Source organism: Enoplosus armatus, chromosome 17 (assembly GCF_043641665.1).
Source record: "Enoplosus armatus isolate fEnoArm2 chromosome 17, fEnoArm2.hap1, whole genome shotgun sequence".
Lineage (NCBI taxonomy): Eukaryota > Metazoa > Chordata > Actinopteri > Centrarchiformes > Enoplosidae > Enoplosus > Enoplosus armatus.
The window spans coordinates 5,013,760-5,038,331 of record NC_092196.1 but is presented as its reverse complement, the minus strand read 5'-3'; the positions used below and the strand labels follow the sequence as shown (position 1 = coordinate 5,038,331).

The 24,572-nt window shown below is 42.4% G+C and overlaps 3 protein-coding genes and 1 non-coding gene across 5 annotated transcripts; 1 reads left to right on the top strand and 3 right to left on the bottom strand.

Annotated features, from left to right (window-relative positions):
- The first annotated feature begins 2,289 nt into the window (after positions 1-2,289).
- Positions 2,290-5,693, top strand: s1pr5a (sphingosine-1-phosphate receptor 5a). 2 transcript variants are annotated; one of them, XM_070922811.1, is made up of 2 exons: positions 2,290-2,346; positions 2,974-5,693. In XM_070922811.1, exon 2 carries the CDS (start codon positions 3,254-3,256, stop codon positions 4,457-4,459), a length of 1,206 nt encoding a protein of 401 aa, XP_070778912.1. In that variant the 5' UTR covers positions 2,290-2,346; positions 2,974-3,253; the 3' UTR covers positions 4,460-5,693. The 2 variants fall into 2 exon arrangements, with proteins under 2 accessions (XP_070778912.1, XP_070778911.1); XM_070922810.1 differs by having other exon boundaries at positions 2,290-2,375.
- A 2,100-nt stretch (positions 5,694-7,793) lies between these two features.
- spc24 (SPC24 component of NDC80 kinetochore complex) lies at positions 7,794-10,323 on the bottom strand. The gene is made up of 6 exons (XM_070923762.1): positions 10,303-10,323; positions 9,323-9,505; positions 9,002-9,146; positions 8,760-8,864; positions 8,142-8,218; positions 7,794-8,061 (listed from the first exon to the last, which is right to left on the bottom strand). Exons 2-6 carry the CDS (start codon positions 9,486-9,488, stop codon positions 7,955-7,957), a joined length of 600 nt encoding a protein of 199 aa, XP_070779863.1. The 5' UTR covers positions 9,489-9,505; positions 10,303-10,323; the 3' UTR covers positions 7,794-7,954.
- A 996-nt stretch (positions 10,324-11,319) lies between these two features.
- On the bottom strand, positions 11,320-18,042 carry kri1 (KRI1 homolog). The gene is made up of 17 exons (XM_070923270.1): positions 17,894-18,042; positions 17,695-17,771; positions 17,482-17,584; positions 17,284-17,383; positions 16,544-16,660; positions 16,347-16,461; positions 16,165-16,242; positions 15,968-16,077; positions 15,645-15,873; positions 15,324-15,494; positions 14,148-14,223; positions 13,750-13,868; positions 13,478-13,640; positions 13,262-13,392; positions 12,287-12,351; positions 12,104-12,199; positions 11,320-11,999 (listed from the first exon to the last, which is right to left on the bottom strand). Exons 1-17 carry the CDS (start codon positions 17,976-17,978, stop codon positions 11,495-11,497), a joined length of 2,340 nt encoding a protein of 779 aa, XP_070779371.1. The 5' UTR covers positions 17,979-18,042; the 3' UTR covers positions 11,320-11,494.
- Positions 12,479-12,578, bottom strand: LOC139300839 (Z30 small nucleolar RNA). The gene has a single exon (XR_011598859.1). It is a non-coding gene; the product is annotated as a Z30 small nucleolar RNA (small nucleolar RNA).
- Positions 18,043-24,572: the final 6,530 nt, after the last annotated feature.

Genomic DNA, 24,572 nt, shown 5'->3' with positions numbered 1-24,572 from the left:
GCACCAACTGGAAATCACTTAAAGGGGACAAAACACTGAGCCCAGACAAGCAGGTGTGGCAAGAGGAGCAGATGAAAGCTAAAAAAGAACAATTCTGTCGACGTGGGGGAAAGAAAATAACTATTTATAGAAGCTAGAATTTAGAAACCACCAGGGGAGAGCAGCCTCTCAATACATTATCCGCTGTAAAATCTTCCATTAATGCCGGCTGTGGAAATGACTAAGTTGTTGACTATGTGCTAAGTGTTGGTGTTGCACGTCACTCTAGTCACCCGCCCCCCCCCCCCCCCCCCCCCCCCACTCCCCAGTGTGTCAATTCCTACCAGTGACTTCATCTGTGTTTTTTCTCAAGGATATCCCTCTCCTTTCTAGGCACAATGAGGCAGCTTCCTGTTTAGAGAAGGCCCAGTCCAGCCTTCGCCCCTACCTTTACGTAATCCCCCCCACCCCTCCCCCCCCTCCCGGTTCTGCCAGTGTCCCGCTATGTGACACATCACTGGTTTGGGACGATTCTTGTTTTCAACTACCTCGATCGCTGTAAATAATAAAAGAATAAAAGTGAATAAGAGGGGGGGGGTGGTGTCATTTATCCATTCACATATGAGCGGGAGTTTGGGGCCCATGTAAAACTCCCAGCAACACAGTGTCAGTGGAAACACCAGACTCTGAAGATTACTTTCTCATCATCAGTCAATCATTTAGTCTACAAAAAGTCAAAAACAGTAAAAAAAAACAAAACATGCCCATCACAATTTCCCTGAGCCCAAGGTGACGTCTTCAAATGTCTTGTTTTTTATCCAACTAACCAAACCCAAAGCTGTTCAGTTTATAATTAATTGAAACAGAAAGGGCGTTTCCATTTACCTGTTTTTAATGCGCATTCTCAATTTCTATTTTTCTATTTATATAGTCAGTGGATGGAAATGTGCATTGATTTGAATTTTCTTTGGCAGATTTCTCGTGTAAAATAGGCGCTACATTTAGAAAAGCAGCAAGTCCTCACGTTTAAAAAAGAGTAGGAGCAGTTTGGCTTGAAAAATGAGACGATCTGGATCTCTCCAGCTGTGTTTGCTATTGTGACAGTGAATTAAGGTGGAGGCTGTAATGAGATACAAAGGGCGATTAAAATCAGGAAGCACATCAGTAATCTTAACTTCTTTAGCACCTTTCACAGCACAAATACAAAGCAGCTGAGAAGGAGGACAAATAATAACTGCAATCCAGAGCTTTAAGTAGTGACAGCCAGTTAAAGTCCCCCCCCAACACGCCACCGTGCGTTTTCATTTGTGTTACCTTCAATGTCCAGACGTTTGTTTTTACATTTGTACAGCATGAAACCTACGCGGTTCAATATGAAACTCACACAAGCGTGACGTGCAAACGCAAAGTGCACAAACGCTGAGAATGGACTGCTCAGTGAAGGAGGAGACGCCTCGTTTTCAGCTGTTTCACGTCTGAAATGAAAAAAGATTTGCCCTTTTAAAGATTTGCCCTTTTTTAAGATGCAAGTTGACAAGGCGATTTAACATTTTGTACGCACAGTTACTCAAAGCATTTGTCTTCAAGCAATGTCTGGGGGGGGGGGGGGGGATCTTTAAGGGAGGAAAGAAGACCTCTGACTGGCATGCCTGCCAGAAAAAGTTTTTTTTTGATGTGTGAGCTGAGAGATAATTACAGATGAAGCCTATCTGAGGAAGTTATTTTCTGAAATCTGGGGGTTTTCTGGCCTGCAGAACAGAGCCAGCTGCTCACAGATGACTATTTTTCCCCCTGACAAATTAACTTGTGGTGTTTTAGTTTTGAGTGTGATGTTTCTCTTCTATTATTATTAACTGTGGCGAAGACAAACCAGAAGAGCAACATAGAGCTGTTGCTGATCCGCAGCAAGCACAGTTGCACTTTAAAAGCATGTTGAACACCGACGGAGCGGGAGGGAAACACTCACAGCTGCACCTGAGGGCAAACTGATAAGGTGCCGAAAAAACCTCACTTTCCTCCTCCTCTGTTGCAATGACACAAACACAAACACATAATCTGTCATCGAGCTCCGGTCCCTCCTGAGGGCGAAAATCAGAAGCAAAGCTCCGTGGGGGGAGGGGGTGGGGGAGGGGGGGGTCAGGAGGAGGAGGGAGGAAAACGATGAAGGGCAAACACACACACACACACACAGTAGACCAACCCACTGCTGCATTTTGAGTCCTGCCCTGCTCTGCTCCCACATCACACTCTCGTGTCGCTGCGGTGCAGTGATCGGCTGAGCCCGTGTCCTCCCCTCCGGCCGTGGGATCGCTCCTTCTTCTCCTTCTTCTCCTTCTGCTGCCACCAAATCTCACTGGATATTTACAGGTTTTTGTTGTTTTTTTTTTTTTAAACAGGTGTGTGGAAAAGTTTGTTAAAGTTATGCTTTTTGGCATTGTGGTCCGACAAGATGCAGTGTGCACAATACGGACAGTATTGACTCGACTACTGTATAAAGGCCCGTAGATTGTGTGTTTTATCTATGTAAAGAAATGATTAGCTCATTTAAGTTAATTGTCTGCGCGAGTTCAATTTGCCGTTTTGGATAGCCTACTTGCGCCCTGTATTTGGGTATATGCGTATTTACGCATAAACGATACATAAATATATAAATACGCGGCGAGTTTGTTTCTAGTTCTTGTGTCCCGTGTGTTTAATACTGTAAATAATGTGGGTTTAAGTCTGGACCGGCAGGAAAACACTTCCACTACGGCCAATGGATAGTGGAAACTGTTCAATTAAAGCTTTGATTTAGTTTTTCTTTTTTTTTCCTCCTAAAAGGTTATTACTGCAAGTGGTTATGTTCTGTACTGGAGAAATGACAATAATCATGCGGATGTGTTCGCTATTTCGAGGAATCATCTTTATGTATTCTGGACATTGGAGAGTTTTTCCTACATTTTTTGAATGATCGTTTCCAACACTAACTTTCTCCCCCTCTTGTTTTTAATGCAGGCTGGCTCTGATCGCCTCCTAGTGTGCAGCCTGGGCATTTTAAAAAAGAAAATTTGATTTCTTTGGGAGGAAAAGTAGTCAAACCACAGGAAATCCTATTTGACAGCATCAAAAGGAGCACTTCCCCCCCCCCCCCTGCCTACGACAGCTGACTGCTTCTGTCTCTTCAACACGATATAGAGAAAGAAATGCCCAGCCGGAGGACTATACGACACCTTCTCTGTGGATCTAATTTTTAAAACCAGAAAAGGAAAAAAAAACAAACAAAAAACTTGAAAACATGGCTACAGAGTCTTTCCATGCTGCCTACGCTGCTGTAGCGCCGTCCGCCATCCCCATGTCCCCCTCCACGGGAAAACTGTTTCGGATGTTTCGCGAGTACCAGAGCAATGCGGTCATCATAGAGCACTACAACTTCACAGGCAAACTGAATGAGAACAAGTACAAGGCCGGACTCAAACCAGAGGCCATAGCCTTCCTGCTGGTCTGTCTGCTCATAGTGGTAGAAAATGCTGTGGTGCTTCTGGCCATCTGGAAGAACAAGAAGTTCCATCTGCCCATGTACTACCTGCTGGGCAACCTGACCCTCTCGGACCTGCTCGCAGGTTTCACCTACATGGTGAACATCATAATGTCCGGTGCCAACACACTGCACATGACCCCGGTGCTGTGGTTCCTGAGGGAGGGGGGTGTGTTCATCATGCTGGCCGCCTCTGTCATCAGCCTGCTGGCCATCGCCATCGAGCGCCATGTCACCATGGTGAGGATGAAGCCCTACCAGGGGGACAAACAGGGCCGGATGTTTGCTCTGATCGGAGCGAGCTGGGTGCTGTCTGTGTTCCTGGGCGTCCTGCCTGTCCTGGGCTGGAACTGTATAGGTCAGCTGGACCAGTGCTCCACAGTCCTGCCGCTCTACGCCAAGAGCTACATCCTCTTCTGCATCACCATCTTCAGCGCCATCCTCATGTCCATCGTGGTGCTGTATGTACGAATCTTCCGCATCGTCAAGTCCAACACCCAGCGACTTGCTTCAGTTCCGCAGCGCAAAGGCCTCTACCGCAAGTCCCAGAAGTACATGGCCCTGCTGAAGACGGTCACCATAGTCCTGGGGGTCTTCATCGCGTGCTGGCTGCCCCTCTTCATTCTCCTGCTGCTGGACTTCTGCTGTCCAGCCAAAAGCTGCGAGGTGCTCTTCAAGGCAGACTATTTCCTGGGCATTGCCATGTTCAACTCCCTGCTTAACCCCATCATCTACACGCTGACCAGCAAGGACATGAGGAAGGCCATCATCAGGCTGCTCTGCCGACACTGCCTCTTAACAAAAGACGGACAGGTGAAGAAGATCGGGATGCCCTTCCTGGAGTGCAGCACCAGTAAGAATGACGCAGCCTCTCACAGGCTGGAGGGACTGGAGACCACGGTGTCCTCCGGTAACTGTACACCCTCTACTATCAAAGCCATTTACCCCAGGATGTCTAAAACATGACACAGCAGCTCCCTGAACACTGAGAGCCAGCATTCGGACTAAGACCTGGACCACTGTCCTCTCTGATCTGAGCTGCACGTGTGCTCCAGTCGTGCAAACAGGACCTGAAGTTTTGTGTTGCACTCTGCCAGAGTTTTGGTATTAATCCTCATGAACAGAAAAAGCCCGATGTATGTGATAGATGTTGGGAGAAAGATGTGAACTTGTTCAACTTCCTGTGCATATTTTCTTCAACGGTTTAATCATGAAAAACAGAAATGTCACTGCCTTAGTAGTATCTGGCAGTTTCTTGTGAAAAACTAGTATTACACTTGTCTTTTAGACACTGAAAACAAGGCCAGTATTTGTCAGAAGAAAAAAAAAATGCCATTTCATTCACAAGCGTTGAAGTCATAAAATGAAATCAAAGGCTGTGTGCAGACGTTTCACACAAATACAGCCAATTATGCTGCACATCTGATAGACCGGGGCTGAAGCCCAAGCCTGAGATTTATCCTTATCTCCTCTCCCTGTGTAGCATATAATGATATGTTGTTACAAACACAGAGCGTCCACACCCAAACCCTGCTGCCAAAACCATGTAATTTCTGCCATGTGAGTTTTGGTCAGCAGCAATGGTGGGTAGAGGTCCCCTCGGCTGAGATCAGAGGCCCAGCGGCCCAGAGACGCACTGAACACGTCATATGGAGGGCTGCGCCGAGCGGTTTGCAGCTTTGGAGGTCCCTTCGACATATGTAGCAACACATGACGAATGACTAAAAGCAATAAAAGCTGACAGCGGAGGTTTGCCGACGCCTTCTCGGTTTAACAGCCTAGAATATCGCAGTGATATGCTATAGCCTGTGGACAAAAATTAGAGCGTTCGGCGCTTTCTTGTTGGAGGCTTTCTTGTTGACCATGAAATGAGATTAAATCTGTTGTCCTTGTGAAAGAGCGCAGATATAATCTTGTCCCACACAACAAGAAGTCTGTCAAAGCCCAGACGACAGTGTGTGTGGGCTTCAAAGTGCTGGGGAATTTCCTTGTGGTCATAGTGACATAAAAATGGATAGTTTGCCAGTTCTAATATTGTACATACATGTAAAAGAGAAAAAATTAACTGATTTTTTAAAAAGTATATTTTGTAAATATCTATAGCCTTTTCTGAGCTGCGTTTTGTATTGTAAAAACCTCACTTAAGTTATGATGCCAATTTTATATGTGCACTGAATAAAACATACGTGAATGATGTTTACATGGAGGTTTGTTTATTCTTTATTCTACGAGTCACCTGATTCGGTTTTCAATCGTTGATATCTGAAAGTTTCATATCTCAGTGATCGGCATCCTTCCCCTTTCTCACTGCTCAACAGAACTTGAATATATACGTAGCACTCACCATTATACAAAGTACAGTAAGATGAACTACAGAAAGAATACAAATAATGTAAATTACATCCATAGATTAACTCAGATAATGTCTAATAAAACTATATCTATTCCACATATTGAGACAAAACTAATATGTATATTCTGTTTACATTATCTCGTTAAGCCTCAATAGTTGGTTGCTGGCATGAAACTAAATGCTCTGCGAATACTGAATACTTCTTTGGCCCCAAATGAAAACACACATTCAAGTTTATTAATATAAATGCACCATGCACATAAATATGCAGAGGCCGGAAAATAGAAACAAATGGCACTGCAATAAATCGTTTCCCTGTGGAGCTCATTTTTTATTGACACTGTGCCACAGAGGTAACTTTAGGTCGGGGCGATGCTGAGGCCCTACGAAGGAATATTCCATAATAAACCATATCACACTTCAGTTGATGTTTAGTATCAAAAGTACACTAGTTCATAGCAAGTTAAGCATCAACAGTGAATCTAATAAAAAAAACCCAAGTGATGATTAGTCGTGTGCTACTTAGTAGCACTTAGAGTATCAACGCTGAAAGGTGCAAACTGAAACCTCAACACGGACGACTTCGACAAGATAGTGATGAAAGTGTAAAATTAAAGACTCAGTCTTGCCTTAAAAAAAGCCCACCTCCATGTAAAACCATGTGTTAACCGCTTGATGTGAGGAACTGATGCAGTTGCAGAAACAGGCTGCTGTAGCTGGTGCTCTGTTTACCGTAAGGAAACCACATATTGGTGCGTGGTTCTTCTAAGTTATGGTACTTGTGATTATGAGCCACCTCGACAACGTGTGTCATCCTGCCCCCTCTTAACCACTCGCCATGCTGCAGTGGTACACAATGGCAGCTTCAAGTCCTTTTCAGAGGAGGAGGAAGTTTCAGTTCTCAGTAAAAACACACACACACACAGTGTTTTCAGCAACTTGTCCTCATTACTGATATACAATGATGCCACCACTATCACGCCGGAGTTTTGACAAGTTAGATTGTTTCATGTGGTACAGTTACAGTTATAGACGCTTATGGCAAGAATGTGTTGGCACAGGTTGATTCGTAAATACATCAGTAACAGATTTAAGTGTCAACCTGTAATCAACAATATTACTTTTTTAAAAACAATAAAATGTCCTCAAACTCATCTGCCAATGTGAGCCAGGCTTGCATTGGCTAAACCAGTGACTCGGCGTGTGCTACTCAACTAAAAACAGCCACACTTGTGATTTGATTTAAAACTATATATCCACATATTTGTGCCAGGGATGGAAAATAAACAACAGCCAAACAGGATTACATCTGCGTGATCTTCAGTAAATTTACAATCACCATTAAACTGCCCATTAATCTGAGTCAGTTGTCACCACATGTAGCAACTGACAGTGCAAACTAGTTAGCAAGCAGGCAGAGACATGGAAAAAGCAATGACCAAATGATTGAAATAGATTGTTAAAAGAAAGTTATGACATGACTGGTAGTGTTGGTGAAGGGGTGCTTGAGCTCACGTGACAGGGATGTGAAGATACGTGAAACATAAACGTTTGGCCTAAACTTTAGTAAAGTAGTCTGACTAATCCACCTACAAGCCTCTTCTACATATTTCAACAGCATCTCACAGTCTTCCTCAGCAAAGGGGTTTCGCTCAGTTGTCATGGAAATGGCTCAGCTGTCATCATGTAACCCAAGTACGGAACTATAACAAAACCTCTATTTGAAAAACTGCGATTAAAGAGTTTATCTCTCCGCAATGTCTCATCTGACTTTGTGTGATTCTGAGGAAACCATGCAGGCATTTACAAAACAAAACTAAGTAGTTCTGCAGTGACATCTAGTGGCCGACACCCCACTCAGCCTCGTCCAACACACATAAAGAATCCATGTGGCTGAAAGACAATTAGAGAATAACTACTGAACCAAAGGTCGGAGATATTTAATTTTTGAAGTAATATGAATGTTGTATAGAACATAAGAAAACAAACACATTTACAGACAAACAAAGACAATGGCCACAACATTTGTGAGTACTTCACTTTTGTGAATCATTTGGTCAGAAATCAGAATTCTGATTCTGATTTCTAACACCACCACCATCCTTCATCTACCACTCAGTGCTGACAAAGCCCCACAGCTGGTCGCTTACGTCACTCCGAGGTCGCATGGAGGTGTCAATGTTGATGGGAGTGGCCAGGTCTGCACCGTAGTGCACTGCAAGAGGAGACAACAGTCAATCTGAAGCCACGCATGCACTGACACAACACACAAGATATAACAGAAAACAGCTGTACCTCCTTTTAAGATGTTGGGCTGTGTGTCATATTCCCACTTGATCTTGGTTATTAGGTAGAACACCTGAGCCACATATCTGATGAGAGAAGATTAAAAACAAAAATCAGAAAATACATCAAACTACTTACAACTCCCACGAGCAGTCCATTACTGTCAACTAATTGATTCATCGTTTCAGCTCTAAGCTGCTGCCTCACATGTAGCAGACAACTATTTTCATTTTTTTCTCGTGTGTAACTTTCCCAATCATTCTGCAATAATGAATGTGTGGATATAAACAAAAAATTTACTTAGAAATGGAAACATTCAAATTGTTACATGATGGCTAAAAAACACACTTTCAACTGGGGAGATTCCTGAACTATTGAAAAAAGGACTCATCATTTCTATCCAATGTTATACAAAGTTGAATCAACACCTCTCTGAACAACTTCATAGACATAAACTTCAGAAAGACAGCATCTGCTACAGGACCAGAAAACATTGTAGTAAGTAAGTAACTGATGCCGTCAATAAGAGGGAAAAGGTTAGAATGTTCACATTGAGTTTGTGGTGACTGAAGGCAGCAACAGCAGCGGGACAAAGGACCATTTCATTACTCAGTGTCTGAGACTCACACTGCCGAAGGGATGACCTCAGTGGTGTCTTCATCTACTTCGCTCTGAAGAGTCTGAAGCTCATGTTCGGTGTTTCTCAGACTCTCCAACTCTCTCTGCAGAAATCTGGAGGAGAATTAAGGATGCTAACAAAGAAAAGGGTAAATAACAGCAAGACGGGATTCCTAAATGACACTGAAAAGATTTGGAGTGTTTTTTTCATTGCATTTTCCACAGCGAACACAGATGTATAAAAAGGATACTGTAATTCTGAGTCAGTGATCTGGCTCTTGGCTGTGCACTGCCTCAGCTGCTCATGCAGGCTGTCCAGCTCCCCCTCCCTTTGCTTCTTCTCCTCCTCCATGTCCAGCAGCCTCTGGCCCGCACTCTCCTCAATCTGCGCCACGTCTGGGGACCGAGGACAGAAATAGTGAGGTGACACAGGAGTAAGAGATAGATGATGAGGATAAAGATCAGAGGGACTCGGACCAAGACTGAAGTCTTTATGCGGCGGTGATAATGCACCTAAAAGAGAACACTGACAGCTTAAAAACAGTAGATCATTAAAATGTCTGATTTCTTGCCTTTTAAAATCTGCGTCACAATCTTTTTTTTCTCTAGATGTTGGTCAAAAAGGGCCTGATGTTCGTCTTTCACTTGTCTCAGTTTCTCAGGTTGGCTGCTGTTGATGAAGGCCACCAACACCTCCCCCGTCTCCTCCAAGTCCTGAAATTTGTGACCTTGAGCCATCGTGGTGGCGCTGGCAGCTGGACAGCACATGACAGAAGAGGTTCGACTGAATATATTGTGCGTTTTGTTCATCCAGGCTTGTTAAGCTTCACTTTTTTTTAACGTCGATAAACATGCAAACAAGTGGTGGGAAAAAAATATTATTATAAATAATACCAGTGTAATAATACGCCAAAACCTGTAAAGATCCTGTAACTTATCAGCAAGTGCATTGTTCTTTTTTTGTAAAAAAAAAAAGAAAAGGTAGTAATTTTAAGAGTTGACTTCCTGATTGATACTTAATATAATACTTGGTAGTTTGTACTGATAATAATACATAGTAGTATTTTGGTTTCATAAGAACAAGTACATAAAGTAGTATCTTTAACTCTCGGATAAATGCAGTTGAAAAGAAAGTTAAGTATTTTCCGTTATGAAGTGAAAAGGACAGAAAAGAAGAAATGTTATAAAAATCTGAAATATGTACCAGTTAGCTACAACGAAACTGCACGTGAGAAACTAATTTTAGGAAATGTATATTCATTTACAACACTGACCCACTCGTTGAACGTTTAATATGACAGTGAAAGCAACACACTAGACACATAACACTCCGGATAAAATGCACGAAGCGCTCGCTGTGTTTTGTTTACAACGTTAGTCATACAAAGAGTGTTGACGTAGGCTAACTTAGCTAACTTAGTATGATAAAACAAAACTGACACACAATTCAACTTAAAGCAACATTGTCGACTCCATAACTAACTAGTAAGAATGAGGTTTGTGGGAGATAATAAGCTCATATTTGGTAAAAGAGAAGCAGACGACAACATACCGAACAGCTCTTTTCCGGGATTCAAATTCAGACTGTGAGCGCGCCTCTTCTTCTTCTTCTTCTTCTTTGGTTGTTGGCGGATATGGAGCAGCCTCTCGCGTGCACAGCGCCACCTACTGACCGGGAGTGAGCTGTCACACTGCAATACCATGTACCTGTGGTACCATACTCTCAATACTACTAACACTACTAATAAGTACCAAAAGGTATAGTGTGTCCTACGTTCCTGAGTTTATGAAGTAAAGAAAAATTCAAACAGCCCTTCCTTTCTCATTATATGTCATCCCCATTCAATCTCTCCAGTTTGTTTTGACATCCCACTGGTTTGGTATATTTCCTCCATTTACTGAAAAAGTACAATGCATTGGAATGTGGTTTCAGTATGTAGTTTGTTTTAAATGATTTGATGTATAGTGCATAAGAAATATTTGAAAAAATCTGAAGGCTAAATGTAGCAGCACTATCAGTTTATGCACTGGTTTTTAGTTTTTTTGTGGAAATGATAGATAATTGCTTAGGGTGCACCACCTCTTCTTTTGATATTCAACATTATATTCTGGTATCCTTAAATGCGTTAGCATGCTGAATATGCCACCAGTTCTGGTTTATGAAGGACCAAATTTAAAATACAAATGATTAATAATTAGGAAACCTATGAGATTTATTTAATCATTTCCTCCAAACCTTTTGCTTCTTACTTTCAGGTAGCAAATATTAAAATGTTTAGTGTGGCCCAGACACAAAGGTAAAACTAACTTTCAGGGTGGTGCGTTTATCCATCCATACATGTATTTTTGCTCCAGATGTGAAGGGTTGCACCTCTACACAACTGCTTCTATCCAGTCCACACATAAGCATGTACTGTTGATGCACAGGGATCAAACTTTAACTGCATGTTTATTACAGTTTGTAAAATCTAAACACAATATAAATGTAGCAATAAAAATAAGGTTCAACCCCATAATCTAATTTCATACTCAACTGTAAGTATAAACATATGAACAATTACAGATAAAAATTCAGCCATTTAAACATTTTCATCATATTTCTTTATGAGAAGGGTCCATGTGAAGCCATAAAACAATGAAAAATGAACAGTTTTTTTCATATTGTATTTCATTCTTGGACCATAAAAATCAATGGATTGTCCTGTCGACTGTCATCGGAGATGGCGGCTCAGTGCAAGCAGTCATCACTCCTTGTTTTTCTGCTTCTCTTTCTTCTCTTGTGCTTTTCGTTTCTGCCTGCCGAGCTGTCTGAAGAACAGTCTCTTGGGGTTCAGACCGTAGGCCTTCAGTCTCTGTCTACTGAACTCCCGGCCGCCTATTTTCACCCCGACGGATCCTGACGCGAGGCGTCCACCTGAGTGCTTGTGCTTCTTCTTGGACCATTTCGGCCTCTCAGTCTTGTTTTTCACCTCAGCAGCTTTATCTACTGCTTCCTCGGCAGTCGCCGCTGTCTGGGGCTCCTCTTCCTGTTTCATCTTCTTCTTGGGTATCAGAATCTCTCCCTCCTCTTCTTCGGCGGGCTCGTCCGCTGCCTCTCTGAGACCTTGAGCTAGTGTCTCTTCTGTAGAGTCAATAATGGAGGCGGCGTCACGCTCCTCTGCTCCTGTGTCTGGCTTCTCAGCGTTCTTCAGATGATCTCTTCGCTTCTTCCCCACCTTAGTCTTAGCCTCCATCTCCTCTTTATCTTCCCTGTAGATTCAATTCAGATTAATACAGTTACATACGGCTACAGTAACAGCGGATTTCTTGTCAGGCATCCAAGCTGATTAGTATGTGCATTGTGTTATACTCACTCAGAATACACAGAGCTCAGAACTTCTTTCTTCTTCTTTTCATTCTGGGCCTTAATTTTATAGTTCTTCAAATCACTCATCTCTTCCTTGTCAGACCTGCGAGAACACAAGATGATGCTAGTGTCGTAGATGAGCCGAGACAACAGGACAGGTGTTACACAACATGAAGGAGAGAGCCAGTACCTGAACATGCAGGTCTTCTTCAGAGAGCACCAGTTGTTCAGCTCCTTATCGTTAGCATTTAAGATCTGAGGGAAGAGCCACAATCTTTCATTAGGTCAAATCAACAACTCCTGTCTTTCTGGGTCGACTATTTCAGAGGTTATGTCTGCTTTTAATATTAAATTCAAATTCTGTGTCTGATCACGGGGTGGTCTGCTCAGAGAGAAGATTAAGTTGAGATCATTCCCTGGTCAGAGCTCTCCCCGGAGGAAAAGCAATACCAGATCAGTCACCTCAAGACTCATCACTGCAGCATTATCAACCAACGTCCAGTCAGCCCACACAACAGCCATTTTTCCTCCTTTTGTTTAAACCGTATTACAACTGACTGTTCGCTAAACCCCTCCTCTGAACAGCCACTGTCCAATCGTAGCTTAGCAGCCGTAAATAGGCGTGGTCTGTCAAGCTTTGGATTTCTCCGTGTGTTGAAGTGGTGTGTGTGTGTGTGTGTGTGTGGGGGGGGGGGTATCTAACCTTTCACAAACACAAGCAAAAGTGTAAGGAATGGATTAAAATGTGTTTATCTGCTCTATCGTTAGCTGCAAACTGTTTACTGCAGAGTTAGCAAGTGTAACTAGCTTACAATATACTGCAGTGAGCTAGCTTTACTTCCAAAGCCAAGGAGCATACCACTAACTAACTCCATTAGTTATGTTAGAAAAGTCGTGACCAGCACATCCACTGTGTAGCGCTTCCCCACCGTGTCCTGGGTGCTATCAGAGTTTTTGTTATTGTATATCTGGGGAAGTTTACACTCCAGCAAACGTGACCCAAGATGGCGTTACATTTTTAAAATCCCATTGATTAGTCGTCATCCTCAAAGCCTTTCCTCTTGTGACATTAAAACTGAAACATGCCGTTTGAAAATAGCAACAAAGAGGGGCGGGGCTTAGCAAACAGTCAATTATTTTGAGTTGGAGGTCCTGCTGGTCTCACCTCGTCGGTGGTCAGGCCGAAGTCGTTGGGCAGGACCTGCCTGTAGCGGAACCTGCATGGGAGGTCGTCAATGACGTCCTCGTAGTCCAGCTTATAGTACTCATCCAAGTACTGCTCGAAGCTTTTCTCCTCTGAAACACAAACAGGCTGCAGTTAGACAACAACCGCAACACAGGGCGGTTATGTTTCAATGGCAGGACGTTTACTGACACTCACGTGGATCAAACACAGGCTTGTTTTTGGTGACGACCTCTGCAAAGTGAGACTTTTTTCTCTTTTTGCCCATTTGTGGCATATCCTCTTTCTTCATCTTCATCCTCTCCTTTTTCTTCTTCTTCTTGGAGGCAGCCTGCTGGCTGGGGTCGTAGTCTGCATCCATCTGTTTCAAAAGCATGAAGTTCTCTTTTCACCAGAACAAAATCAAACATGACAACATTGTCCAGCTGAGAGGATAAAATGATGCTTTCAGTAAAAGTGAGTTGACTAACAACGAAGTTTTCATCATCGCAGTGGGGGCCAGAGTACTCCTCGCCGCCACACTCTCCTTCCTCTTCACCGTAGTCCTCCTCTCGTTCCTCTCCAGTCCATGTGTCCCAGTTCCAGTGCTCTGTTGCACACACAAGAAGCCATGGCTCACATCTTCAGACTGTAGGTTACATTAATGCAATTAACTGAACTAAAATTCAACCAAACTGCAATCTACCTCGGGGAGAGTAAACATATGAATAATTACTCGTAGTCAAACTAGTCATGTTTTAAATCTGGAGTGTTGATATGAGTTTTCATTCAGGGCCATCTGCAGCACATGGCGATTACCACAAAGGTGATGAAATTGCTACAGCATTCCAATAAAACATCAGCTAACATGAAGAAAGCACAGGCTCACCCTCAGGTTCATCGTCATCATCAAACTGAGGCTTCTCCTCTTCTTCTTCTCCGTAGTATCCATCTCCGAAGAATTTCTGCACACAGGAAGAAAAAGAAAAGAAAAAAAAAAAAAGAGGACTTTAAATGTAACTAGAAAAGGAAACATTTTGTCTTTGACCACCAACAGGAAAGTTGGCTGCACTGAGGATCGAACCACCCAACACGCCTCCCAGACAAACTGATCTGCAGGAGCACACACACACACACACACTTGTTGCTGACCACTCCAATCAGCCAAACACAATACACCTGTGAGCTGGAAAATGACAGCAATCAGTCCTCGATTTCAGACGTATCATTTAAAGCTAGCAGACGTTTTTTTTGCCGGTCTGTCGCTGGCTGATTTAGCGAACGTTAGCTTCACGTCTCTGTCTGACTTTTTAATGTTTCCAGCTGAGGGAAAGAGTTCTTAAATAATCACTTGACGGCTACACACGTGATATCATGCTAAAGCTACATGTCCCAGGGAAAAAGTCAGCATCCTCACCAGCGGGTGACCCATGTTGACGGAAGGGAAATAAAAGAAACAGCATTGATCTTGTATTGAAGTGTATTTTTTTCCCTTAACTGTTTAGCTGCTTGGCTTAAATACTTGGACAAGCAAGACAAGAGGTTAGATTTACACTTTTTTGTATGTACTTTTGAAAAGTGTGTTTCACTTTTACTGTAACAAGAGAAAAGGCTTTCAGGATGAGGACTAACGCATGTGTTGGGCAAAAGGTCAGAGCCGCTAACATCACACTAAACTCTGATGTGACAGCATCCAGGACTCCAGCTTCCACACAGCGGAGGAATACTACACCGTGGATGTACAAGTCATGAACAGGGCTTTGCTGGGTTAGGTCACTACTGTACGTGGCTAGTTGGTAATCCATTCCTTACATTTTTGCTCTTGTGTTTTGAGTCCAGGCAAGGAAATAAATTCCTATCAGCTTCAAAACTCCCTAAACTCTTCTTTCTACAAGTGTAGAAATCCAAAGCTTTGACTGACTTGCTGATACCTACTTACAATTCCTGAGCTATGAGTCACTGTTTGGTCAGCCAATGAAGCGAGCACACAGATACAAATTCACGCAGAAAAACTGTCTTGAAAATCGGTCATCGTCTGTCTGTATCCGTGTGTGTATACACCCACCTGCATGAGCTGGTCGTGTTGTTGCGGATCAAAGTCTCCCTCCAGGTCGACCTGGCTGAAGGCGAGCTGCTCGTTGCCAGTCAGCTCTTGGAGCCTCTTTAGCTTCTCCATGATCTCATTTCGCTTCAAGTTCTTCAGCTGCTTCAGCTGCTCCCGCTTCTGCTCTTTCTCCTGAAATAGTTGTAGGGAAAGGGAGCGAAAGAAAAGCAGAGAGACAGGTTGGTTTATGTTAGCTAATGAATGAAGGCATGTTAGGATTTGGTGAACACTAAAGGTATCGAGGGCTTGGCTACATATATTTTTTTTATACATGATACACACCTTTTGCTTCCTTTCTTTCACTTCCTCCCTTTTGCGTTTCCTGCTGTCGTCTTTGGAGCGCACGGAGGTGGCGATGCTGCGGGGGTAGGTCTTGATCTGCTGAGCGTCGGGCTCTTCAAAGCGGAAGTTGTAGCTTCTCTCAAAGTCCGCCTGCCGCTCCAAGAAAGTCTCCCCTTCCTCTTCAGAATCCTCCACATCGTCCTGGACCACCTCATCGTAGGACGGGATCCTTAACGCGCGAGGAGCGTTTATTGTACATATTGCAACATTGCAACTGCGTATGAATAGGACAGACACTAACATCCGTGCAGGTAGCAACATACCGCTCGTCGTCGTGGTCGCCATCTAGGTAGCCCTTGTTGAGGACATAGTCTCTCAGGAAGCACTCCTTCTCATCCAGCTCGGGGTCATTCCAGTAGTCCCGTAAGTATTTCTGTCTCAACAAAAAACAGTCTAAGTTAAACACAAGCCTCTAAATTCATTTCTTACATTCTCTCTTGTATATTTCCAACACACTCACCATGTCCTTCACCTCATCCGCACCCTCGAGGTCAGCCTGGCCTTTCAGCCACTCCACATAGTCTTCCTCCTCTTTATCCTACAAACATACGGGAGTGTTAGTAGTAAGACGTTTATTCTGACCCGAGATGTTTGTGTATGTCTCAAGGTGATTGACTGAAGTAACTGCCGACAGATTCGGACCTTCTCTTCCTGTGTTTTGATCCTCCTGGTCAGCAGCTGAGATCTTTCATCCCTCTCGCTGCCCTCCTCCTCCTCCTCGTTATCATCATCGCTCTCCTGGATGAACTGACGGAAGCTGAAGAGAGAAAGTTGTGGTTTGCATAAATAGCCTGCGAGTTATATTACCAGAGACACCTTCAGGTTGTTTTGAGTCTCACCTTTCCCTCAGCTCCCTCTGCTCCTGAATGTAGCTCGGAGAGGCAGCTCTCTTTTCTGCCTCGATTCTCCTGGCGATGGCCTCCTCGTCATCACTGTCGTCATCATCCTCATATTTGCTGTACAATTAAAATGAAGACGTTATGGGTGCAGGTAAATAATATTGGTGACGAAGCTACCTAAGTTATACATGCAAAAATGATGTTGCCAAAATAAATAAAAAGCTGATATCTCATAATGATATCTACTAATAATCCACTTGTGAGTAAACACTGTCAAGAGTCTCGCGTGACTGAAACAACGTGTACATACAACACAAAATAGTAAATAATCTGATTAATCCCAATCCAATCAAACTGTTTTCAATTGCCCTTAATAGGGACACATCTCACATGCACTGTGCAATACAGGACAACCAGTGATTGATGTAATTAAATGATTGTGACAGACCCAAAACATCACAGTTCCAGGTCCTGTAGCTTTATGGTTGCTACAGTATGTCGTTTTTGCGTTAAGAACATGTGCTTTCTTCAGCATCCCGCACAAGGTCAGTCAAACACAATTTGTTTACATTGCATATCATCCCAAAGTGATATTTTCTAGTGACCTTATTACCTCTCCTGGCAATTTCTAACAAGGACACCTGATGTGAGCAAAGACGTGTGTCTGTCACTCTGAGATCTTATTGCAAGTTGACCGATTTCCTACACCTGGATGAACAGCACATCAGCAGCTCGCTCACCCTTCCTTTTCCAGTATGACTTTACGCTCATAGTCCTTGAGATACATGGGCTTCACGGCTTCCTTCGAGGTAGAAGGCTTCTCCTCGCTGGTGGATGCATCTGAAAGAGAGAGAGAGAGAGTTGGATCTCCTGTTTATAAAGATAAAAGACGCCCCAGGAAGCTGTGACAGCGACACCAATGACTGAAGGTGAATCACCTTCTGAGTAGAAGGTAGCATCTGTCTGGTAGATCTTGGGGTCTTTCTTCTTCAGCAGTGACAATGTTCTGTAGAAATCCCTTTCAACTTCAGGGTCCAGCTCCTGGGGGGGGGGGGGGGTCACAACAGTGAGACAACCTATTAAACACAACGGCACGTTACTGAAACACCGTTACCTGTTGCTACTGAAAGAGAAGGAGCAGCGATGCTAACCACTTCACTGTCATCAGAGCTGGACTCAGACGACTCAGAGCCGCTCTCGCCCGCTCGGTCTCCGTACCGGTCCTTCACTGCACAACAACACACACATGTTAACATTAACGACACAGCGTCGTAGAAAACAACTTAAAGCTAGCCGCCCGTCCCCACGCTGGCTTGTTAGCCACCGTTAGCTAGCGGCGACAACACTTACGTCTCTGCAGCTCCTCTTTCTGTCGGTATTTGTCATATTTCTGCGCGAACTGGGAGTTGATTTTCAGTTCCGACCTGCCTGACATGGTTTTAATGAAGGAGACAGCTTTAAGCTACATTTAAAAGTACACACTGGTGGAAGGAAGTCGCTCCAGCTGCAACATGCGCGTGCGAAAAGCTGAACCACGTGGTTTCCGGTGTACAGCTCACGCGTTACATACAGTGTCCATTAGGGGGCGGACTTGTGCTAATGTTCCCTAATAAAAATTGTCAAAAAATATTGTCAGCTTCATTAATGTTGCTCACCACTTCAGCCTTGAAGATGCGACTTGTTACTGTGAAACCTCAAACAAAATGTTGTTCATTTTCATATTTTATAATTGGGTGAAACTCACTTCTTAATTAACTTGGTCTTAGAAACAGTAAAAAAAAAAAAAAAAAAAAAACACAATAGCTTCTTAAACATTATAGAAATACATTTGAATGAACCCCTGAGAAGAAATTAATTGCATTCCTCTTTCATCTTTTTGAATCTTTTCTTATTATCTGCAATGTTTTTTATCCATTAATTTACTTTTCAACTTGTTTTATTTTTGTATGTATTTATCTTTCATTTCATTATTTTATTTATTCTAATATTGTATTCAATAAACATTATTTAATAAATACTTAAACTAAGGTGTAGTCTTTATTGTTATAACAGAAATAGGCATTAACCTACACATGAACCTACAGATAGCACAGAGGCTACAAACTAAAGTTTTGTAACTAGCTGTAACCCAACATTACTCACAAATGAATACCCACAAACTGGACATTTTAATCATGTCAACAGAGAAATGTTACTTTTTGTTCAATTCAACAGCCAACATGTCATACTATTTAGGCCTGTCCTGTGCACCTTTTAGTATCTTTTAAGACTTGGAAGACGTCAGACCAAAAATGTTCCCACAGATCTAGTGTTAGCTATATGAAAATGACATATTTTAAATATTTTATTTTGAATATGACATATTTTCCCATTTAAAATCAATTAGTAGGGCTTTGTTTACAATACGAATTGTATTTTAAGAATAGTATATACAACTTCACCATTAAATTCCAGACATTTAACCAAAACCACTCAAATATAGTGTATTACAAATGTGGTAAAGCTCTCTATCAGTGTTTATCAGTCAGTCACCTTCACTGTGTGTAAATAAGTAAAATGACCAGTAACCAGTGATCGGACAGGACGCTTTGTCTTCCCTGGGTGACCGTAGAGGATGTTTACACCATGTTGGAAGAGCCGAGGGGGCGAGACTGTGTGACGCATGAGACTAAACAGTAAAATGTCATGTCCCATCAGAGCAGACTGGGATGTACAAGAGCTTCCAGAATAAACCGACTTTGACTGACGTGCCACAGATATGTCTCATGACAGCAGCCATACACATCACGGATGTCCCCTGAAACAGAATAACACAACTCAGCAGATAAACACACAGCTTTGTGTATTGTGAGTATTGATCATCCACACATGCTCTGGTGCATGGCGTAAGATGAAACAACAGTATGGTGCAAAAAAGACACAGTAGTCCATCTCATATCCTTTGTAATGTCCCTCTAAATACCTGTTGAGGGAAAAAGGCTGTTTTGTCAGTGACTGAAAACACACATTGTCACTCCTGTTTTTAAATCTGGAGGACCTCCACAAAGCCAAAAACTACAGACCCATTAGCATCCCACCAGTACTTTCAAAAGTTGCAGATAAAGTCATTGAACAACTGACAACTTATCTTAACACAAGCAGTTTTTGTTTATAATTATATACAGTTTGGAAACAGCTACCTCACACCTAACAGAGCAAATCAAATCTTGGCCTGTTAAAGGAGGAGTAGTTGGTGCTTATCTTCATACTTGCTAAAGCACTGGTGTCTTCATAGCTGTCTAATTGAATGCAGGGTGCTCAAGCTAATGATGCAGTAACACGACGTGGATGACGGGTGTACATCAAGGATCAGTGTTGGGCTCCCTGTTATTTAGTCTCTATTATATTCATGATCTTCCACAACAGTGTCACAGGAAGTAATGGCAGATGAATGCCGATCACACTGTTGTATACACATATGCAAAGTGTGCTGAGCCAACAGCTGCAAAGCTAACAACTGCTGTGGAGTTTTGATTATATTCACATTTGTGTCTTGTGTATGTACTTATTTGCATCCTTCATCGCTCTCCTTTCATGTCCTATCTCATAAAGCCCCCACTTATGTGAAAAAAGAAATTGATAAAACTAGAGGGTTTTCTGAGGGGACGATTCTGAGAATATACGTGAACAACTTTGATTAAATATTGTTAGCGGCGTCATTGGTCAAGCTGTTGTCTGGTGAGCGGTGTGCGCCTCCCAAAGGAGGCTGGTCTCTCTGACAGTCTGAGCAAAGGTCAGTGAGGGTCCAGGGTCTGGGACTGGCTGCCCCAGCTGTAACGTTGTATCCTCACACTTTGGGAGATCACATGTCTTAAACAATAGGTGGAATTTGTCGGGACCTGCTCAGAAACGTCATCAGAATGTATAATGTGTATATTTATATGTATGAATAATGTTATGATGAATGGATTTATGTGATTGTACAAAATGGGATATCCTGTGTGTCACCAAACTAGCTTTGATTGTCTAACTGTTTATGAATGAAGTTGAGTCATACACATGTAAAAGTAAATAAAATGTGCTGCAATCAGACACAACTGTCTTGAGTGATGTTCAGGCTTTCTGTCAAACGGAAAAACACACATAGCGAGTAGAAAACATGACTTCAGCAGCATTTATTCCATTCATCTGTGGAAGAAACTGGACTGATCCAGCCGGCTGTACACAACCTCTGTGGTGGAATTAATGATTAATGGTGTCGAGGGATTCAGATGAAACTTTTCTTTGAAAAACAGATATTTCCGGCAGTCTGTGCAAACAAAAACAAACTGTGCCGCAGGATTGCGAGCCTGGATAACTGCTCGGGAAAGATTCACCCTGATTGATGATGTGGCCGTATTAATAATCATATACAGTGTTTAGATTTTCCACAGGGGGGGGGATCTGAAAGTCTTTTCTTATCTGTATGTTTAGCCACATGTCTACAGATGTGTCACTGCATCTTATCAGCTCAACACTTCCGCTCTTCCTCAGCCTTGAACTTTGCACATGACATGCCTGTGGGGGGGGTTTGACCACCGGTCGGCAGGGTCACAAAGCTGTTTGTTTTCCTCCTCTTCTCTGGTAGCTGTTGTTGTGGCTCGCTCTCAAAGCTTCCACAAAACATATTGTACAGCTTATTTAAGTTATGGCCACATGATTGTCAACGTAATTTCATTTTTTAAGAGACGGTAACTTAAATCTCATTAAATGAATAGTCCCAAACTGCTCATGAATATGTCTACCAAGCATCATTATACTGTGTGCTTCACACAAGCACCCGACAATTTACCAAGTTAGTCAAGTTGACAATGCTCCAATAAAATTATACATTAATCAACATGTAAATAAAAAAAGCAATAATATAATGTATAAGATTTTCCAGCTCTCATGTATTGGCTATTATATCTTTTACTTGTATGTGCAAATAAATACAAATAAAGGAGACTTTTACACACTGATAGTGTTCTTGCTTTTCCTGTCTGTGATCTTAAAGTGTTTCTAAGAAGCTGTGCGGTTTTGCCGTTCTGCTGTGACGGCCTGACTTTCTAGGAATCGGGTCTTGTTTTCCATAGAAGAACTACAAAAGCACAGCAGCCAGCCCCCCTGAAAAACAGAGAGAGAGAGAGAGAGAGAGAGAAAAAAAAAAAACCTCACTTCACGTTTACTGCCATGTCTGCATACCAAAGCTGTGGGATGAAAACATTGGAATATGCTGCTGTACATTTTTCAAAACCTCTCATCTGCCACGTACCTTGACCAGCATTTCAGAGAAGAGAGGAGGAGGAAAGTAAGACTCTGCTTTGCACCGTGTAGTAATAAAGGAAGAACGTGCCAATAATACAACATCCAAATCTGTTTGAAAGAAAAATAAATCATGACCTTGTCTCATACTACTTTTTCACTTTACACGAGCTCTGCTAAATTGAAAATTAAATGAACACCCAGTTCCTTATTATATATAGAGAGCTCTTATATTGTTTAAGGCAGTGATTCCCAAACAAGGGTACTTGTACCCCAAAGGGTGCCGGGGTGTGTGGAAACACTGTAGCTCAACTAATTAACTCATTAAATCAAATTAAACGCAACCAACTCAACTAGTGATTTGATTAAAAAATATATCCAGATAGTTATGTTAAAGAGGATAATAGGCAGCCAAATGGGATCACAAATTGGTGTGATGTTGATCTTAAAACGTACATTTTCAATAAATAAACTGCCCATAACCTGCATGTGTGAGCAGGGAAGTTTAAATCGATTTCTAAAAGTAATGGATGAACGGTTTGAATAGTTAACTAAATGTAATAGATGGATGGTCAAACTAGCTAGATAAAAGTAATGAAAGTATTTGGATAAATGGTTAAAACGTATTTTGCTCTCATGCTTTCATTCATACATGTCTTGTGAACATCTTTCAGCAGCCTGTCGGCTGTCGTGTTGTTTTCTGTATCCCTTTATTTTCTGTTCTTACTACTGTACTTGCTGTTGCATCACTTGAAGGGAGAAGTGGAAAACATGGGGAGAGTGCTCAGCACAAGAGCATTTAGTTTAAAAAAAAAAAACGAAAATCAACCGGCAAGAGTCTAATATGAATTTTAACACATTATGCATCGAAGTAAATTCAGACATGAGTCTTGAAAAACTGAACCAAGAGAGAAGTGATTCTATAATAAATAGAAGCATTTATTTATGTACATCAAATGTTTAAAGTTTACAACAAAGTCTAAAACACTGACATTATTACCAAAAAAAGAACAAATATTTACATTTATGGACATTATATTTACACTGTTAGTCAGTGATTGTAAAAATGACTTTATGTACAGCTTCACTAGCACTTTTTTCTACCTAACAGCCTCACGGCGGTCATCAACCCACATCACAATAACCTCTTTGTTAGGTGGAGCCTCACTTGCATGTAACACTGCCACATCCCTCAAACAATTCACTGTAAACAGGCAGACACGCTGATTTCATACATATCTACTGAGTTCAATAGCACCAACTTGAACGTGTGAACAAAATATGTCATTAAAAAAGGCACACATTTGTCAGCAATACAAATAGATGAGCTCGAACTGCTGGTGGGAAGTGTGTTTCAAAAAACCAGGCACATGGCTTTCCTTTTTGTCAGGAATGCTGGAATACGGCAAGTTCAAGTTCTGGTCCTCCGGGAGGATGTAAATATACACGTGCCATGGCACAGAGCATTAGACACGGCCCCGTTGGTCCCACGTGGGTTGCATCAAAGCTTTTTCGGCCTTTGAGGAATGCGCTGGTCCTCCCAAGAGGGGCATGGGGAGGGAAAATTTAAAGATGGTTCTCCAATGCGCAGACAGCCGATCACAAATCAGGAGGATGGAGCAGAAACTCAGAAATGACAGACAGCTGCTGAAGAACGCTGCGCTGTGTCGTGACCATATGGTGATATGTGAAATCTTAAAGCTATCACAGAGTACAATATAAATCAAGGCACAGACACAGTGTGTGTATTCTTTGAGGTTAACTACGGCAGTGTCTTTAGGTCCCTTTGGATGATATTTGCGCTCCACTACTGAGGCAATACACACTCATCATTATCAGACTTATTGAGGTCACGCTGGTTAAACTGGCACATGCTGTTTTAGTATTACATTCACCTGCTGTATGCTCAACTTTAAATCCGCTCTAGTGTTGGTGTTTGTCTTGGGGTAAAAGTCAGGTTCAGATGAACAAAGACAAACAGGTGGTATCCCATTCTGGAAAATACACTTATTCGCCTTCTTGGCCGAGAGTTAGATGAGAGGATTGATTCCACTCTTGCGTTTGTGTGTTCGTATGGAGCTAGGGGCATAGAGTGATTAGCTTAGCATAAAGACTGGAAACGGGAAACAGCTGGTTTGGCTCTTTCCAAAGGTAACAAAATCCACCAACCAGCAATGCTCTCTAATCGCTGTAATCGTTAAACCTTGTTTGTTAAGTACATACAGAAAACGTAGTGTAAAAACGACAAGCCTTAATGCTAAGCTAAGTTAATCGCCTCCTGGCTCCAGCTTTGTAATCAAAGGAATAGTACGACTTTTTGGGAAATATGCTTGTTCGCTTTCTTGTCCCGAGTTAGATGATAAGGTTGATACCACTCTCATATCGGTTTGTTAAACATGTAGATGGAGTCAGCCAGTTAGCTTAGCTTAGCACATAGAGTGGAGGGTAAACAGCTAGCCTGGTTCTGTCCAAAAGGTAACAAAATCCACCAACCAGCATCTCTGAAGCTCAATAACAAACATGTTATATCTCGTTTATCATGTACAAAAACAACCAACCGAAAAAGGGCAATTCTCCGTTTTACAGAGGATTGTGCGCCAGGTTACTCCAGGAAGTTACACAATAATATGCACAAGAGATGCTGCTCGATGGGTTTTGTTACCTTTGGACAGAGCCAGGCTAGCTGTTTCCCCCTGCTCCCAGTCATTGAGCTAAGCTAAGCTAACCTGCTGCTGGCTGTAGCTGTATATTTAACGTACAGACGTGA

What these genes read in the sequence shown, in the direction of transcription:
- spc24 (XM_070923762.1), bottom strand. Translation starts at nt 9,488, where the DNA reads ATGGCTCAAGGTCACAAATTTCAGGACTTGGAGGAGACGGGGGAGGTG. An exon ending in TGTGACGCAGATTTTAAAAG is followed by an intron (nt 9,147 to 9,322) that starts GCAAGAAATCAG and finishes CTCGGTCCCCAG; the next exon opens with ACGTGGCGCAGATTGAGGAG. An exon ending in GAGGTCATCCCTTCGGCAGT is followed by an intron (nt 8,219 to 8,759) that starts GTGAGTCTCAGA and finishes TTCTCTCATCAG; the next exon opens with ATATGTGGCTCAGGTGTTCT.
- kri1 (XM_070923270.1), bottom strand. Translation starts at nt 17,978, where the DNA reads ATGTCAGGCAGGTCGGAACTGAAAATCAACTCCCAGTTCGCGCAGAAA. An exon ending in GAAAGAGGAGCTGCAGAGAC is followed by an intron (nt 17,772 to 17,893) that starts GTAAGTGTTGTC and finishes GTTGTTGTGCAG; the next exon opens with TGAAGGACCGGTACGGAGAC. An exon ending in AAGAAGACCTGCATGTTCAG is followed by an intron (nt 12,200 to 12,286) that starts GTACTGGCTCTC and finishes GTGTTCTCGCAG; the next exon opens with GTCTGACAAGGAAGAGATGA.
- s1pr5a (XM_070922811.1), top strand. Translation starts at nt 3,254, where the DNA reads ATGGCTACAGAGTCTTTCCATGCTGCCTACGCTGCTGTAGCGCCGTCC.